The sequence below is a fragment of the Zalophus californianus genome, chromosome 10 (assembly GCF_009762305.2).
Source record: "Zalophus californianus isolate mZalCal1 chromosome 10, mZalCal1.pri.v2, whole genome shotgun sequence".
In the NCBI taxonomy this organism is placed as follows: Eukaryota; Metazoa; Chordata; class Mammalia; order Carnivora; family Otariidae; genus Zalophus; species Zalophus californianus.
Genome location: NC_045604.1, coordinates 2,178,825 through 2,196,712, shown reverse-complemented (window position 1 = coordinate 2,196,712; position 17,888 = coordinate 2,178,825). Strand labels below are relative to the sequence as shown.

Here is a 17,888-nt window from a genome sequence, read left to right as displayed (position 1 = left end):
CTCTAAATACCGCACCCAAAGGGTTGTAGTATTTTTATTACCGTGAACTCAGTCAACGGAGCGGAAAAGCCAGCGGCGGCCTAGGCGGAGGATCGGGAAGTAGAATCGGTCTCAGAAACAGTCTGAGAGCAGGACCCCTTCTTCTCTACACGGAAAGAAAAGTAGTCTGTTCGGTGACCAGTGCTCCTGACACAGGCTTTTAAAAATCCCGGTTGTAGCAATAGCCAAACTGTGGAAAGAGCCAAGATGTCCATCAACAGATGAATGGATCAAGAAGATGTGGTATATATATATATATATATACACACACACATGTATACATACACACACACACACACACACACACACACACACACACACACACAGGAATAGTATGCAGCCATCAAAAGGAATGAGATCTTCCCATTAGCAACGACGTGGATGGAACTGGAGGATGTTATGCTGAGTGAAATAAGTCAATCAAAAAAGACATGTATCCTATGACCTCACTGATATGAGGAATTCTTAATCTCAGGAAACAAACTGAGGGTTGCTGGAGCGGTGGGGGGTGGGAGGGATGGAGTGGCTGGGTGACAGACACTGGGGAGGGTGTGTGCTATGGTGAGCGCTGTGAATTGTGCAAGACTGTTGAATCACAGATCTGTACTTCTGAAACAAATAATACATTATATGTTAAGGAAAAAAAAGAAGAAGAAGAAGATAACAGGAGGGGAAGAATGAAGGGGGGGAAATCAGAGGGGGAGACGAACCATGAGAGACGATGGACTCTGAGAAACAAACTGAGGGTTCTAGAGGGGAGGGGGTGGGGGGATGGGTTAGCCTGGTGATGGGTATTAAAGAGGGCACGTTCTGCGTGGAGCACTGGGTGTTCTGCACAAACAATGAATCATGGAACACTGCATCAAAAACTAATGATGTCATGTATGGTGATTAACATAACAATAAAAATTTAAAGGAAAAAAAAATCCCGGTTGTAGGTGCGACCACAAGCTAGTTTCTGCGCGCTCAGCCTCACGTTTCACCAGCAGAAAAACGGACCTGGCAAGAGGCGGAGGGAGAGGAGCAACGGGGCAGTCCCCGAGCCACAGGCCTTGTTGGCGCTGCCAAGCCCCCCGGGATTTCAACCCCGCACGGAAAGTGAACCTCTACCCGGAGCATTTAATTCTACCCCAGACACCCGGAAAGGAGTTGGAGTTGGTAATCTCAGGGCTGCTCTCACTTCCCCCTGCACTTCTGCTGCAGATATTTCTCCTCTTCTCCACCCCCAGTCCCTCAGCACTAACTCTGAGTTGTACACATTTGGTTAAGCCTCGGACTCTTGGTTTCGGCTGAGGTCATGATCTCAGGGTCCTGGGATCCAGCCCCGCATTGGGCTCCGCGCTCAGTGCGGAGTCTGCTTGAGAGTCTCTCCCTCTCCCTCTGCCCCTCCAGCTCATGTTCTCTCTCTCTCAAATAAATAAATCGATCTTAATTTTTTTTTTTTTGAGGCTCAGGGGAAAGGCACAAAGAGGAGGAAAGGCTTACCTGTAATCCCTTTACCTAGGGTTCACTGCACATAACAGGTTAGTGTTCTTCCCTTGCTCTAGTGTGCCTATGCATTTTTTAAAGATAAAATTCACGTATCATAACACCTTTTAAAGTACAATTCAGTCATTTTTAGGATATTCATGAATTTAACTGCCACCGCTATCTAATTCCAGAACAAGTCATCAATCCAAAAAGAAGCCCTGTACCCATACCAGTCACTCCCCATGGCCCCCTCCCAAACTGAACTGTGTCTATGGATTTGCCTATTCTGGACATGGCATATACGTGGCCTTTGTTTCTGGTTCTTTAAATTTGGCATGTTTCCAGGTTTTCTGCATGTTGTGGAGTGTCCCAGTGTGCCCCACTCCTTCTGATGGCCAAGTAATATTCCATTTTGTGGGTCTACTGTGTTTCTTTGATCCATCCCTCAGTTGATAGACATTTAAGGTTGTTTCCACTGTTTCAGTATTATAAATGATGCTTCTGTTAACATTCATGTACAAGTTTTGTTTTCAGTTCTCTTTGGGCACATACCCAGGAGTGGGATCCCTGAGTCCTATGGTAATTCTATATTTAACTTTCTCAGGAACTTTCAAACTGTTTTCCAAGACAGCTGCTCCATTTTACATTCCCACCAGCAAGACCTGAGTGTTCCAATTTTTCCACATCCTCTCCAACATGTGCTATTACCCTATAAAAAAAAATTACAGTTATCCTGGTAGGTGTGAAATGCTGTCCCATTGTGGTTTTCATTTGCATTTTCCTGGTGACTAATAAGTTTGGGCATCTTTTCATCAGCTTATGTGCCATTTGTAGATCTTTGGAGAAATGTGTTTTCAAATCTTCTGTCCATTTTTAAATTGTGTTGTCTTTTTATTGTTGACTTGTAAGAGTTCTTTGTGTATTCTGGATATTAGAGCCTTATCAGACATATGATTTGCAAATATTTTCTCCTATTCTGTGATTTTTTGAATTTTTTAAAGATTTTATTTATTTATTTGTTTGTTTGTTTGTTTGTTTGTCAGGGAGAGAGAGTGAGCACAAGCAGGGGGAGCGGACGCAGGGCTCGATCCCAGGACGCTGGGATCAAGATCTGAGCGGAAGGCAGACGCTTAACCAGCTGAGCCACCCAGGTGTCCCTGTCTTTGAATTTCTTGATAGTGTCCTTTGGAGCACGAAAGTTTTAATTTTAAGAGCTTTAGTTCTTTGACCCATTTTGAGTTAGTTTTTGCATATGATATGAGGGAGGGCTCCAACTTTATTTATTTATTTGTTTGTTTGTTTTATTTAATTTTTGCATCTGGCTATCCAGTTGTCCCAGCACCATTTGTTAAAAAGAGTATTCTCAGGGCGCCTTCACTTGTATGTGTTTATTTACCAAAACGTGCATAAACCTGACCTCATTCACCAACACAAAACGTACAACCAGGACACACACCTACACACACACACAAGGCCTTGGAGGAGGCTGTCAAGTACTCTGAAGGACAGGAAGGAATGAACACAGCTGGGTGGACTTTTGGTTTCACTTGCAGAGGTTTGGGAAGGACTCTGGTCCCACACACCCGGGAGGGTAGAAGGATGAGAAAGACAATAAATAGAATCCTGGGCCCAGCCTGCTTTGGTACATTACAGGTATAGCCCTGTGCATGGCCCCGGCAGCACCTGGCCCTTAACGACACCAGAAGCCAGGAGGACAGAGCCTGAGCGGCTGGTGTAGGCAGGTCAGACGTGCAGCCAGAGGCCCCCTCCAAACAGCCCCCAGCGCCCCATAAAGCAAGAGGTAAGATTAGACCAGGCTCTGCAGACCCTAGCTGTTCATGTCTGAAGAAATGGTCTTTTTCCTTGTCCGAACCTTCAGGGAGCGTGAGGAGGTGCCCTCCCGCACCGGTGGCTTCCTCTTGACCACAGGCAGGCTCTGGCTGCGGCCAAGAGGCTTCTCTCGGGGCCGGCTGGGTGGCTGGGGAACTGCCTCTGTGTCTGACCAACACTCATCGTCGGTGTCGCTGTCTAGCTGGCCCCCTGCTCAGTACCCAATGGGTGGCCTGCGGCGAGGTACTTGGTCCTCCAGGTAGAGGGGATCCTGGTAGGCGGGGGCAAGGACATCAGGGATGGAGCGCAGGTCCTGCATGGAGAAGCTTTGCAGCCTCCCGGCCAGTGCACCCTGACTCTTGGTGGCAGCCTGCACAGTGGCTGAAGCAGCAATGTTGAGGCTCCATTTCCCAAAGATGAGCACCGTCTCATAGCTGCGCTCCTTGGCCTGCACGGTGCAGGTGTCAATCTCGTTCTCATGACAGGACAAGGATGGGTGGACAAACTTGTGGTGAAGCAGGCTGGCCCCTTTGGTGTAAGGTGATAGCAACCACAGCACAAAGGCCATTTTGATCTCGTAGTAGAAAGGGAACCAGGGAATAAAGATGTCTGTGAAGGTCTCCACAGCCATGAACAGTGCAAAGGCTATCCAGTACATCATCCACCGGACATATTCACGAATGTTCTTGGTCTTCACAGCCTTGTAGGAAGCATAAGCTGGGTACAGCATCCCAAACACCAACACCACCAGGCAACAGATCATCCAGGACACCATCCTGCAGCCTTGGGACGAAGGGGGAACCCCCACAAAAAGATGACCAGGGGGACGCTCACGCGGGGCTGGGAGGGGGTAATCAGTGGAAGTGTGGGAACCAGAGGGGCGCTCGGGCTGCCCCTTGGCAGAGGTGGAGCCCGCCGCCCCCTAACTCCACAGTACGCAGAGCCTGAAGAGTGGGGAGACCCATGGGCTGAGGCGAGGAGGCCGGGGCTTGGAGGAAGCAGCTTGGGAGCTGGTAAGGGCGGCTTTTAGAAGGGCGCCCTGCTTGTGTTCTCTCTCTTACTGTGTCTCTGTCAAATAAATAAATAAAATCTTTAAGAAAAAAAAAAAAAGAAAAGAGTATTCTCTCTCCACTGAACTGTCCTGGCATTCTTGTTGCAAATTAATTGCCCGTAAATGTATGGGTTTATTTCTGGACTCTGAATTCTATTCCATTGATCTATAAATCTATCCTATGCCAGAACCACACTCTTGATTACTGTAGCTTTGTAGTTAATTTTGAAATAGTGAAGAATTTGTCCCTCAATTTTGTTCTTTCTTGAGTATATTTTGGCTATTCTGGGCCCCTTGAATTTCCATATGAATTTTAGGATCGGCTTGTCAATTTATGCAAAAAAGCCAGCTGGGATTTTGATGGAGATTGTATGGAATCTGGAGACCAATTTGGACGGTAATGTGACCTAAAACATCAGTAAGTCTTCCCATCCATGAACACAGGCATCTTTCCATTTATTTAGATCTTCCTTAATTTCTTTCAATTTGTAGTTTTCATGTACAAGTCTTACATTTCCTTTATTAAATTCTTAAGTGTTTTATTCCTTCTGATGCTATTACATATGGATTTTTAACACAGATGAGCCCTTACTATATAGGTACCATTTTGTATCTGCTTTTTTCACTTTAATCGTATCATAGATACTTCCAAGTTATTCAGTCCTTCTTCAGCAACCTTTTTTAAGGCTACGTATTAGTCCATTGTACAGTTACACTAATTTATTTAGCCTTTCTCCTTTTGTGGGATATTTTGGTTCTTTACAATTTCTCCATTTTTAAATATTACTGTAATTTCTATGCATCTTGCTGTCTGCATATCAGATCGTGTACATAGTCACGTACGCTTGCTCTGTCCTAATGGCCTCTATTCCCACTCTTGTGAGGAGGCGTGAGAACCATGCAACTTGGAACTCCTTGAGGCCCATTTCTCTTGCAATCCCATGCAATCCCCGGGACCGGGCCTGCACCCTCAAGGGGGATCCTTCAGAAAGCTCCTCCCGGGGGCCCTGCACTGGGGCCCCAGCACTGTCCTAACCTGGCCGGAGCTCTCAGTGACATAAATCCTTGGTAACTTGTTATATCCCCACAAGATTGTGAGGTCCAACAGGACAAAGGCTGGACATTTTTATACCTCCAGCCCTTGGTCTACAGAAGACCCTTAACAAATGCCTCTGGATGAGTGAGTCAGGCAGAGCAAGGAGTTCACGACCCTAGGTCACACTAGGAAACTTGAGTCAGAGAACTGTGGCCACTAGGCCTGTGGCGTGGCTGCAAAGTGTGCCACACACAAACTGTTAGCTGGAAAGGGCCCTTGAGGTTGCCTCATTCCGGAGCTTCCAAACTCTGCCATGACCACAGTATGATACATGGCCTCGGATAGGTAGAGGGGACAGAGAGATGGAAGGGGACATGGTGGAAGCTGAAGCCGGGTCTGTGGAATTCCCTCAGCAGCCCGAAATACCACAGTAAGGCCAAGTTTGTAAAAATGATTGAACTAGCCCAATAGTCTAATTTTACAGACCAGGGAAAGAGTGCTCGTGAGAAGTGACTTGTTCAAGGTCTCACAATCAGTGGCGAATGGGAAAAGGACTCAGATGTGACTCCCATTCACAGAACGTTCCCCTACTGAAATAGCCTCTGAGGAGTACCTTCCAAGCATCCCATATCGCTGGTGCCTCTAGAATTCCACAAAGCAAGATCCATCGTTTAAACCAGTGTCCCCATGTAGCATATATATATATATATTTTTTAAATAATTTATTCTGCCCTCATTTTTTTTTAATTTTTATTTATTTGACAGAGAGAGAGAAAGCGAGAGAGGGAACACAAGCAGGGGGAGTGGGAGAGGGAGAAGCAGGCTTCCCGTGGAGCAGGGAGCCCGATGTGGGGCTCGATCCCAGGACCCCGGGATCATGACCTGAGCCAAAGGCAGATAGATGCTCAACGACTGAGCCACCTAGGCGCCCCGCCATGTAGCATATATTAAAAAAGTAAAGTTAGGGACGCCTGGGTGGCTCAGTTGCTTAAGCCTCAGACTCTTGATCTGGGCTCAGGTCATGATCTCAGGGTGGGGAGATGGAGCCCCAGGCTGCCAGCACTGGGCGTGGAGTGTGCTTGAGATTCTCTCTCTCCCTCTGCCCCCCCCAAAATAAATTAACTAATAAAAGTAAAGTTAATTTTACAGAAAAATTTGATGAAGATGAGTGTGATAAACTGAGCAATGCGACAAAGCTTTACCGGGAAATGCTGGTTTTTCTCTTTGTGGTTCCTGGGGAGGTGCGCGCTTGAGTTACCGTAAATACTGAGATAGGGAGGTGGGCGGGGGGGGGCGGTCAGGTTTTAGTTCTTGGGTGGTTGGGCGAGGCAGGCCTAGGCACAGTTTGTGTGGATGGGGCATGGGCAACTTCTCTGCAGTTAGCGAAGTTTGCTCAGAGGAGCCTCACACCTACCAGGCAAGCGCAAGGTCCCCAGCCCCGCGCGCGATCCGGGATCCGCATCTAGCTCCGTGCCCCCCGCGCCCTCCAGCCCCACGCAGCGTCTCTACCGCCCCGGCCAGAGCAGGTCTCCCGGAGTCAGGGCGCGCGTCTTCCGCATCTTCGCATCAACAGTTCCAACGGGGCAGGTGCCCGCACAGTGTTTGGTGAACCTACTGAAACCTCCCAACGACTGTCCCCGCGGCTGAGTATTCATCCCTGCAAACCACCCCCGAGGGGATCCTCCCTCGCCGCCCCTACACCCCGCTCGGGCCGCCGCTGCGCGCTGCCCGGGGCTTCCTTCCCCATCTCTGGGTCCGGGACTGGCGCAGCATCACAGCGAAAGCCGCTCTCGGCGTGCCGAGGGCCGGTCAGCACGAGGCCCTCGGCCGCCCGGGGGCTGCAGGCTGGCCGGAAGTAGAACACCGCCGAAGGCCCGAAAACGGACGCGCGCGGACGAGTTTCCGCTGCAACAGTGCAATCCAGAGAGCCTCCCCCACACCGGGACTCCTGGGCGGCCTGCGCCTCTATGGTATCGGCAGCCTAGAGGGACCGACCCCGAACTTCCGGGAATATGGCGGCGCGCAGGGCGGAGGACGCACGTGTTCGCGCGTAGAGGGCTCCGCGGTGCCGGTGAGCAGCTGCCGCCCCCCGGACGGTGGCAGTCGGAGACCGGGCTCAGGAGTGAAGGTGGGAGCAGCACAGTAGCCTTACCGGGTGGAACTGCGGCAGGAGGGCTGCATTTAGACCTAACGAGGCCAGGGACATAGCGGCTCTTTGGAACCGCTGTCAGAAGAGTGGCCCCGGACGGCTTTAACATTAGAAAGCTGAGGTTGACCGGAGAGGAAGTGGTTCCAGAAAGCGCGCTCGCAGCCTTCACGAGACTGCGGCGCACAGCCTGGGGCCTCGTTGCTTCTGTCCACAGTTACCATTGTCAGTAGGTTAAAGCACCCGTGTCATAGCGACTGAGCGCATTCTCACTCCTGCATTAAGTGCGTGGGGGTCCTGAATAAAGCCCCACTCCGATTTCCAGGGCGTGTAGTTTCGAATGGGTGCGGTGGTAAACCTTAGGTCAGGAAACACAGAGCTGTAAGAGGCCGAGGGGTAATGAAGAACACCAGTGCTGGGATGCCTGAGAGCCTGGGTCCGCTACTTGCCAGCTATTGGATTTAGGCAAGGAATAAACTTCTCTGCGATTTGTTTGCAAATGTCGGTAATAACACTTCCAAATAGGCTGTCGGGAGGATGAAATAGGATGATCTGTGTAAAGCAATTAGCAGGCTGGCATCGAGTAAATGACTTAGTGTTAGATGTTATTGTTGTTATTAAAATCTGGGGGCTGATAGATCAGAGGTAACTTCCGGGAGGAGGCCGGGTTTTGAGGTGGTCTTAAAGGCCCCAGTGTTTGAATTTTACTTTTCTTACAAATTCAAGAAGCAAGATGGAGCCATTTCTTCACTTAGTGCTTTTCTGTCAGGACTCTCAAGGTATCACGTTTTCAGGGCTCCTGGGTGGCTCAGTCGTTGAGCGTCTGCCTTCGGCTCAGGTCATGGTCCCGGGGTCCTGGGATCGAGCCCCGCATCGGGCTCCCTGCTGGGCCGGAGGCCTGCTTCTCCCTCTCCCACTCCCCCTGCTTGTGTTCCTGCTCTCGCTCTCTCTCTCTCTCTCTGTCAAATAAATAAATAAAATCTTAAAAAAAAAAAAGGTATCACGTTTTCAGGTAATCATCCCTCACAGTAGAAATGTGAACAGAAATGTAAGTCGTCCTGAATTTGCTACTCTTCAGTCTCAGAGCCCGGTATTGTGACCCGATCGGAAGGCAGACACTTAACCGACTGAGCCACCCAGGCGCCTTATAATAAATTATCTTAATCCAAGTTAACTTTAGTGAGCTAAGTCAGCAGTGGTAGTCTTAGTTTTGTGTGTCTTGTGTGATAAGCCAGCTTAACCATTTCAGAGGCAGATTTGTATGTAAGTTGGATAATGCCATTCTGGGCTCCAAAAGGTGGATCATCTGCATGACCATAAAGAAATGCAAGTAGTAACTGATAGGGTAGAAAGAGGCCACTTCGGAGGCAGGCAGCCTGGGCTTGTATTTCAGTTCCATCTCTTATTAGCTACGTGACCCAGGCCAGGCTTTCTTTTCTTTGTTTGTAAATTAAAGATAATAGCTGTCCACAGGACGATCAGGATTAAATAAGACAATACAACAGTATGTGTAATCAACCTGTTATGCATGAAATGCTCAGTAAGGGTGCCGTTCCTAAGCTGGACGGTTTCAAAAGGGGTGTTGTTCCAGCAAGGCTGAAGAGCGGCAGTGGGGAAGAGGTGCGGAGCCCCCACACTTGAGAGGATAGAGTGCTGGAGCATGGGTGTAAGACATGGGCTCCATTGAGTGTTCTCATAACGCAGGTTGAAAACCCCTTACCTCTTTGTTTCTACGTGGCATTGGATCTCGGGAGCTGTACCACGTGGTGGTAAAGAGCGGGACTGTACGGACAGGCCGTCTGGTTGTTCTTACACACATTAGCTGTGTGGCCCAGAGCAAGTCGCGTTTCCTCATTTGCTTTCCTGAATGGAACGTTAGGAACTCCTCCCGAGCTGGGAGAATTAAATGAAATAATCATGTGGTGAGCTGTCCGTAAATTTAGGTGTTATTAACAACACCAGTCCTCCTTGACTTTTGGACATGCTGATGATCTCTCGGTGGTCAGACAGGGAGCTCCCCCAAAGACCAACCTCCTTCGTCTCTGCCCCAGGTTCAGAAAAGAATTTTTATGACAGCAGTCAGGATGGAGCTGATGGGTAATTTGGGCACTTTCTCCTTTTCTCTTAAAAGGACGATGACAGCGTCACCTTCTGTGGTGAGGGCTTGCGGATTGGGACTCCTCTCTCACCATGAGCATCACCCCAGAGGTCAAGAGTCGTGGGATGAAGTTTGCTGAGGAGCAGCTGCGAAAGCATGGATGGACGCAAGGTCATCCCGGGGGGGGGCCCTTCCACATCCCCCCAGCTCCCTGCCCACCTAGTGCCCAGGGGAGTAACGTCATGCTGGGCTACCTTTATGTAGCCCATTCAGCTGGAGGAGGAAAAGACAGTTTAAAGGGAAATTTGTGGAAGAAACTGTCTGACTTTTCCAGAAAATGGGCGAGTGGAAGAAATTTGACAGTGGGTCGTGAGAAAGAAGTGTTTGGGAGGACTGGGGGAGGGAGGAAGGGTCATGACTTCTGTCCTGAAAGAATCATGAAGGAGAAGATGGCTCGGGCTCAGACAAAGGCAGGGACACTGCATGGACAGGCACCAGAAGGAGGGGGCTGGAGGGCATCCCCCAGGGACGGTGTAGGCCCAACGCTCGGTGTGCGGTGTGGCAAGGAGTGGCCCGTGCTGGTGCCTTGGAGGGCCTGGGGCAGGCAGGAGAATAAACCACATCACTCGTTGTCCTCCAGGCAAAGGTCTGGGCCGGAAGGAGAATGGCATCACCCAGGCCCTCAAGGTGACACTGAAGCAGGACACTCACGGGGTAAGACTGGGCAGGCGGAGGGAGGTCAGTGTGGGTGGAGAGGGGGGCCCCAGGGACAGGGCAGGGACAGGCCCTTGGAGTTCATGCTTCTTCCCCTGGCAGGTGGGACATGACCCTGCCAGGGAGTTCACAGACCACTGGTGGAACGAGCTCTTCAACAAGGCTGCGGCCAGCTTGGTTGTGGAAGCTGGGCAGGTATGGGGTGCTGACTGATGGGCGTGTGGACCACGAGGGCCTGGGACGTGTGGGGTGAGGGGCACACCCACGTCACCCACTCACTGATACCCCCCCACAGGATGGAGTACGGCTAAGGCATCTTTCTAAGGAGACCACCGGCCGTAATCATCCCAAGCCCAACATGCTGTATCAGAAGTTTGTGAAGGTATTAGGGGCTGGGGCTGGGAGGGTCCATCCTTCTTCCTTCTCTGGCCTCTCCCAGGGCCTGAACCATTGCTTCATCTGCCTTACCCATTCATACCTATTCTAGGACTGTCCTAACATTGTCAGGTCCTGTGAGCAGCTTCGCTGTCGCTTGCTTAGACTGCCCAGACCCTTGGGCAGAATTAGACGTTCAGGTCCCATGGGTCTGGGGGTGGGGGGTGGGGCACGGGCAGGCGCCGCCAGAGCAGAGCGGGAGGGGAGGTCCGGTGCAAAGGACTTAGAATCCAGAGGAGACCTGACAGATTACCTGACCCATCCTCTATTTTGCAGTTGTGGCCACAAGCAGGGAAGAGTGGCTTGCAGGCAGGACTAGAATCGCAGTCTTCAGACTCACGCTCTCTAGCGCAACAGCAGAAGGGAGATCACATTCAGTGACCATCTGTTACATGCTAAGGGCGCTCCGTGTTCTGTAGCAAGCTTTTCCCATTTCTCCTCGCCTCTGTGGCCATTGCCCTCTCCTGCTGGATTTCGTTCACAGCCTCCTACCGTCTCACTCCCCGTCTGTCAGTTCACCGCCACAGCTGCCAGAGTGCTAACACATTTCACTGGGGCTCTGGCTCACCCCTGACCGAGGATGACCATCCCCATATGTCAGACTGGCTCACAGGGCCCTGAGCCTTGTCCTGCACTCACCCCTCTCGGGGCCTCTACACTTGTAGCCAGATGGGATCAGGTTCTTTTGAAGGTGCCACCTTCCTTCACCTGCAGGTTTTTGCACATGCTCTTCCTGCTGCCTGCCCGCAGCATTCTGCTGCCTTTCTCCCTTTACCTGTCCACTTTTGGTGGTCTTCTGGAGCAGAGTTCCTGAAACGTCCCCAAACCCTGAAGTCTGATCGGTACCCCTCTTCCAGCACAGGCGACACTTTATGATTGCCCGTGTTCTGTCATCCTCCCTTGGCCCCATGTGTAGATTCCGTCTGGGCTGACCGGCCTTGTTCCCGTTCTACTCTGTATCCCAACCCATCGGCCCATAGTGGGTTCTCAGTCTGCTTAGATACAAGCACTGTGGTAGGTGTGGGGGAGGGCGGTGAGAGGCACCACGGGACGACCACCAGGGGACACCAGGAGGACCTGATGACCCGGAGCACTTCCCCATCCCTTCTTGGTCTGCCCACTGATGCCCCCCCGCCCCCCGCCCCACAGCTGCAGTCCACCTCTGTGGGTCTGCAGGGAGCTGTGTCGGGGGTGGCAAATTTCTGCCTGTGGCTGCCAGTTCCTCAGGGGGCTTTCGGGAGGGAAGAGGGGTTGGCAGTGCTGTTGAGTGGGCTTTGTCTCCCTCCTTCTAGGCGGCCACACTGACTTCAGGTGGGGAGAAGCCAGACAAGGACTGGGAGAGCCACAGTGAAGACGACAGCCGGGGGCGCAAGCCTCCAAAGATGTGAGCCTCACTTTAGGGCTGGGGGTGTGTGGGAGGAGAGGCCTTTGAATCTCAAGAGAAGGGACCAAGTCTCAGGCCTGACTGGGCTTCTTCAGGTGGAACCGTGTGGTACTAATCTTTGCTTCTCCTGCACCTAGAAAGTGCCAGGTCCTGAAAGGAAGCTCAGTGTCGAAGGGATGTTTTAGAGAGCAGGAGAGGTCAGGCCTTTGCACGAGTTGTTTGTGATCTCTGATCTCCCCCCAACAGTCTGACCGATGAGATGCTGCTCCAAGCCTGTGAGGGGCGCACAGCACACAAGTAAGTAGTGGTTAGCTCCCTGGGCTCTCTTTCCTCCCCATCACAAGCCCTTGAGGCTGGTCTGTGCCCCTTCTGTACGCTTCTCCCGCCAGGGGAATGATTCCCTGCCACACACACACCAGTGTCACCTGCAACTGCAAAGGACTAGGCCTGTTTTCCCCGTACCTTGCTCTGACCTGGGCCCCCCCCGCCCCCCCCCCCCGTTTCAGGGCCGCTCGTCTTGGGATCACGATGAAGGCTAAGCTTGCCCGGTTGGAGGCCCAGGAGCAGGCCTTCCTGGCTCGTCTCAAAGGACAGGACCCTGGGACCCCTCAGTTGCAGTCTGAGAGCAAGCTCCCCAAAAAAAAGAAAAAGAAAAGGAAGCAAAGAGAGGAGAGAAAGGCTGCAGCAACCACCGGTGCAGCAGCCGCTGGGAGTGCAGAAGAGCGGCCAGGAGGTGCGGGCCAGGCCGGTGGGGGCAGCAGGAGGAAGATGAGACAGAACCCAGAAGCAGCGGTGGCAGATGAGTGGGAAGGAGTGGCTGTCGGGGACGCGGACGGAGAGGCCGCAGGAATGGGTGGATCTGGAGAGCGGGAGAGCAGGGAGCAAGCTGCCCCGCCCCGCAGGAAGACGAAGAAGAGGCAGCAGCGCGCAGAGATGGCGGTCCCGGACGGAGGGGCAGGAGGCCAGGAGGCTGCGGCCAGGGCCGGGACGGGGCAGGGGGAGAGTCGGGCACGCGCCAAGCCCTGCCGCAGACGCAAGAGGTGGCGGCAGCGGGAGGAGGGCGTCTTAAACACAGAAGCAGCAGTGGCGGGGGCTGCTGCAGATGGTGGGGCTGGGGAAGCAGCAAGCAGAGCGCACCGTGAGGGGAAAAGCAAGAAGAAAAGACGGAGGTCCCAGGAAGAGGAGCAGGATGTGAGGGATGAAGGGGATGAGGGCGGCGGGACTAGGGAGGTGGAGAGCGGGTTGCACACCGGCTCGAGCAGCACAGATAAGGGGTGGCAGCAGGCAAGGGCTGGAGTCGGCCCCGACCAGAGAGCAAGAAAGAAGAAACAGAAGACAGCCTGAAGGTCAGGTCAAGGTGGGACTCCACGGACTCCTTTGGAAGAGTTGAAGCCTCAGACCTGAGTCGACAGGTCTCCTGCACCCTTGCAGTGAGGAGCCCCTCCCGAGGAGGAAGCTGACCTCGGAACTCCAGCTGCGCAGAGGTGGGTGTGGACAGTGTGGACAGAGAGCAAGAGTTCAGGTGCCCGTGGGAGCCAGGCAGTGGCGGGACGCAGACACCCTCTGGAGGGACACGCCACCTGCAAACGTGGCCGGTGTGAGATGGCATCCAGCCCACAGGCCGCCAGCCCCAGCCTTAAACTATTCAACATCAGCTCGGGCTCCCAGCCTGTGTGTAAGTCCTGACTGGCATCTCCACTCCCGGCCTGGGAACATCCCAAATACACACTAGTTTCCTTGGATGCCTCTAAAGAAATTCCTTCAGTTAACCTCCCATAGTCTTGCTGCCCGTTGAGTGGAAGGGGAAGGCTCAGAGAACCTCACTTGAGAGCTTTTTTCCGTGTCTGAAAATGGTTTTCATTTGCCCAAATGTCACAGGCGCGCCCCCCCCCTTGCCCGTTCTGTTCTCCCGGAGAGGTAGCGCTGTGTCTGCTGTGTTGCTCCCTGGCTCCTGCCACCCCTTAACCTTTATTGCCAGGAAAGCTCCCAGGACTCTGTAGCTCGGGAGAGGGGCACTAAGTCTTTATTGGGAGGAAAGCACACCCCTCTTCCCTCACTGCAGACGGTAGACACACTCAGTGTCGGGGTAGGGCGGCAGATTCAGCTGGTACTTCTGTTCCAGAGCAGGTGGCACAAAACGACCTCCTAGGTAGTGGTAGCGACCGGTGAACTGGGTGGCAGACTTTTTGGGTGCTGTCAGAGAGATGAGCAAGTCTGGCTGGATCCCTCCAGAGTTCCCCTTCTCCACATCCCATCCTGGAAAGAGGGTGGTTTTCAGGAAGAGAGGAAGAAGTCTACTTCTCTTCCATACCCTGCTCTACCCTAGTCCTGAAGGAATGGGAGGCCCTCTGTGTCCCCTCCCGAGGAACTTGCATCCTCGAAGCTCCACGTACTCCTGGGCTTTGGTCTCTTGGATCCAACATATAACGGCAGTCCTGAACTCTGCTCCCTGGTCCTTTTGTGGAATCCATAAAGCTGTGTTCTGCCCCTCTAGACTCAACTTACTTTAAGCTTGGTCTGAGCCTTGGGTCGACAACAAGGACTCCTAGGTACCTGTTTCAAGACAGGGCAGGGTCCCAGCCCCAACCCCCCCACCCCCAACTTCCCTGGACCCAACACCTGAGGGAATGTCGATGCTTGCAATGGGCACCGTGAGCCCATTCAGGACACCCAGGATGCCACGGAACGGCTCCCGAACATCGCCTTTGAAGCTGAAGCCAAAGATGGCATCCACGACCAGCTCGTACAATTCGTCGATCAGCATGGGCTGTGATGGGGCAGAAGGAGGGGAAAGCATGTCAGAGCCAGCAGCTGCACAGACGTCCCTTAATAAGAGACAACGATCCTTTGCACACGCCACTCGCAGAGGCACAAATATCATTTCATCTCATTCAGATGAAATGTCTAGGCATTCTGGGGCCGAGGCTTCAATGCAGGTTGGTCACTGATGTAGGGCAAGCTGAGTCCAGACACGCTCTCTGTTCCGAGAGCCTGCCTGCCACTGGGGAGGTACAGTGTGGGGCTCCTGCCTAAGGCTGGAAGTTAGGACAAGCCACTTGCCTTCTCTGCACCATCACAGTCTATGTGTAGAATGTGTTAAACTTCAAAGCAAAGTTCTCATTTCCCATCCTTAAATCCCTGTCCCTGCAGAAAGGGTTTAGGATGAGGCAGTCATTTCAGCCCCTGAGAGGAGTGGCTAGCGTGTGTACTGCCTACAGGAACAGGTCCTGACCTCAGGGAGAAAGGAGTGACTGTGGAAGTGCAGGGGGCAGGGGCTCCCCCCTACTCATACAGCACAGTTCAGGCACTCCCCCCCCCCCACTGTTAAAGAGTCCACCCTCCAGAGAGGAAGATCAGCAAGTGAGCTCGGCCTGAGGACACGAGGAAGAGCAGGACACAGGCGGTGGCTGGGGGAGGAGGAGGGCACCCCCACTGGAGCCACCTACCTCTGGGGGCATTTCACCAAGGAAAGGGATGTCCATTTTCTGACACTGGGTCACCAGGGCGGTGAAGAGTGGCTTGTTCGGCCTTTTGGGATAATAAATGGTTGGCTGGTAGCCCTAGAGGAAAGGAGAGTGGTCGTCCAAGCCCGGATCCCGGAAGCCCCGCCGCCGCCCCCGCCCCCGCCCCCATACTCACGAAGAGTTTGAGGTGCCGCGCACAGACCAGGCCGTCTCCTCCGTTATTCCCGGGCCCGCAGATGACCAGGACCGCGGGGGGGTTCCGGGACATGGACGTGGGGGGGGTAGGCCTGGAGGCGGGGCCGGAGGGCAGTCAGAGGGGCTCTGGGCGGCCCCGGGCCACCCTGGCCCGCTGTCCCCGCCACTCGTCTGTGCCCGGGCCACTGACCTTAGCAATGGCTGTGGCGCAGCTCAGCCCAGCCAGCTCCATGAGCTGATCCACGCTGAACTGGTACTCGTTAAACAGCTCCTCGTCCACGGCCTGGGCCTCCTCCTGGCTGCGGACACCCACAGCCTCAGTCCCGGCGCCCTGCGCGCGGCGCGTCCCAGCTCCCGCCCCCGAGCGAGCCCGTCCAGGCCTCGCCTACCTCAGGTACTTCACTGCCGGGCTCGCCATGCCCGCCGGCTCCCCGGGGCCGCCCGAGTGCGGCCGCCGCGTCCCCCACCACGCGGGCCCCGCGCGGCAGGAGCCGGTCTGGCCCGGGACGCGCCGCAGCTGCGAGCCCGCGGCCAGCAACCCGAAACCCAGCAGCGCCCGCAGCGCGGACATGGAGCTCGCCCGGCGCATGTGCGGCGCCCGCTCCGCCCCCTGAAGGCGGGGTCGCGGCCTCGCCCCGCCCATTCGCGAGAGCGCGGGCGCCGGGCCGCGCATTCCGGGGGGGCGGGGGGGGGGGGCCCTCGCTGCCGGTCACGTGGGTGGTAGTAGTTCCTCGGGCGCGATTGACCCCTTCGCGGGCCTGATGGCGGGGCGGGCAGCCCGGGTTCCTGCCCTGGCACTTCGCGGCTGAATGGACGGGGGCACCCCTGGTCTCGGCGTCCTGCGAGCACGCGATTCACGGGTGCCCGCGCTTGCAGAGCCGGCCCAGCGCCCGCGAGCAACGCGCGGGAGCGGAGCTCGCGTCTCGTTTACGCTGCCGGCGGTTCCGCGCTCAGGCTGGGGCGCTCCCGGTGCAGGGTCCAATACTGGAGGGACGAGCGGGAGCGGGGCGGGGAGAGGAGGGGTGGCTTTATTCAGGAAGCGGGCGACCTGGGAACAGGGTGGACGAACACCTCAAAGCCCATCTTCTTTTTTTTTAAGATTTTATTTATTTTTTGACAGAGACAGCGAGAGAGGGAACACAAGCAGGGGGAGTGGGAGAGGGAGAAGCAGGCTTCCCTGCTGAGCAAGGAGCCTGATGTGGGGCTCGATCCCAGGACCCTGGGATCATGACCTGAGCCGAAAGCAGACGCTAAACGGCTGAGCCCCCCAGGCGTCCCCCAAAGCCCATCTTCGATCCGGGCGAGGCCTGAGGGTTTTGAAGGGGAGGGCGCCAGAAATGTGGGGGCTCGGTGCGGGAGAAGCTGGTGCCCAGGCGGTTAATCGTTGGTGCACATGACCCTGAGCAGGCTTAGTGTTCCGGAGAGTCTGGTCCTTCGCTCCTCGAGGAAAGGTGTTCTGCTACAGACTAAGGGACTCAGGTCAGCAAGCAAGGAGCGCAGAAGCTTGAAATAAGTTAACCGTAAGACCGGTTGGACTGCTGTTGACAGCGTAATTTAGGACCCCTGTCCCAAGTACATTAGCTGCCTCCACCTACCTCTGCTTACCAGGATAGCATGCTGCATTTCCCTGATCATAATATTTACCGCCCCTTAATCAAGATCATACCTATGGTGGGGCGCCTGGCTGGTGATCTCCAGGTCATGAATTTGAGCCCCACCTTGGGTGTAGAGATTACTTTTGTTTATTTTTTTTAATGATTTTACTTTTAACTCACAACCCTGAGATGAAGAGTCACACGCTCTTTGGACTGAGCCAGCCAGGCGTCCCTAGGTAGCTTTACTTACATATATTTATTAGTCAAGATTCCCTATAGACCTATTAATTTGGAGAGATTCTGAAGATTCTTTTTTTTTTAACTTTATTTATTTAAGTAATCTCTACACCCAACATGGGGCTTGAACTCCCGACCCCGAGGTCAAGAGCCATACACTTTTCTGACTGAGCCATCCAGGCACCCCCTGAAGA

At 53.8% G+C, this 17,888-nt stretch overlaps 2 protein-coding genes and 1 pseudogene across 3 annotated transcripts; 1 reads left to right on the top strand and 2 right to left on the bottom strand.

Moving 5' to 3' along the window:
• Nucleotides 1–3,052: 3,052 nt before the first annotated feature.
• LOC113933296 lies at nucleotides 3,053–4,147 on the bottom strand (annotated as a pseudogene). Its single transcript, XR_004819382.1, has 2 exons — nucleotides 3,558–4,147; nucleotides 3,053–3,399 (listed from the first exon to the last, which is right to left on the bottom strand). The product of XR_004819382.1 is annotated as a receptor expression-enhancing protein 4-like (transcript).
• A 3,277-nt stretch (nucleotides 4,148–7,424) lies between these two features.
• On the top strand, nucleotides 7,425–14,054 carry GPATCH4 (G-patch domain containing 4). Its single transcript, XM_027613249.2, has 8 exons — nucleotides 7,425–7,554; nucleotides 9,704–9,841; nucleotides 10,311–10,384; nucleotides 10,487–10,579; nucleotides 10,680–10,766; nucleotides 12,112–12,203; nucleotides 12,450–12,500; nucleotides 12,710–14,054. Exons 2-8 carry the CDS (start codon nucleotides 9,763–9,765, stop codon nucleotides 13,545–13,547), a joined length of 1,314 nt encoding a protein of 437 aa, XP_027469050.2. The 5' UTR covers nucleotides 7,425–7,554; nucleotides 9,704–9,762; the 3' UTR covers nucleotides 13,548–14,054.
• Nucleotides 14,055–14,203: 149 nt separating this feature from the next.
• Nucleotides 14,204–16,465, bottom strand: NAXE (NAD(P)HX epimerase). The gene is made up of 6 exons (XM_035722530.1): nucleotides 16,252–16,465; nucleotides 16,052–16,161; nucleotides 15,843–15,952; nucleotides 15,650–15,763; nucleotides 14,823–14,970; nucleotides 14,204–14,459 (listed from the first exon to the last, which is right to left on the bottom strand). Exons 1-6 carry the CDS (start codon nucleotides 16,449–16,451, stop codon nucleotides 14,257–14,259), a joined length of 885 nt encoding a protein of 294 aa, XP_035578423.1. The 5' UTR covers nucleotides 16,452–16,465; the 3' UTR covers nucleotides 14,204–14,256.
• Between the last annotated feature and the right edge of the window lie 1,423 nt (nucleotides 16,466–17,888).

Excerpts from the sequence above, each read along its gene's own strand:
- GPATCH4 (XM_027613249.2), top strand. The coding sequence starts at position 9,763 with ATGAGCATCACCCCAGAGGTCAAGAGTCGTGGGATGAAGTTTGCTGAG. Across the intron at positions 9,842-10,310 it reads AAAGCATGGATGGACGCAAG|GCAAAGGTCTGGGCCGGAAG; the intron begins GTCATCCCGGGG and ends GTTGTCCTCCAG. Across the intron at positions 10,767-12,111 it reads TGTATCAGAAGTTTGTGAAG|GCGGCCACACTGACTTCAGG; the intron begins GTATTAGGGGCT and ends CCCTCCTTCTAG.
- NAXE (XM_035722530.1), bottom strand. The coding sequence starts at position 16,451 with ATGCGCCGGGCGAGCTCCATGTCCGCGCTGCGGGCGCTGCTGGGTTTC. Across the intron at positions 15,953-16,051 it reads CGCCACAGCCATTGCTAAGG|CTACCCCCCCCACGTCCATG; the intron begins TCAGTGGCCCGG and ends CCGCCTCCAGGC. Across the intron at positions 14,971-15,649 it reads TTGGTGAAATGCCCCCAGAG|CCCATGCTGATCGACGAATT; the intron begins GTAGGTGGCTCC and ends GCCCCATCACAG.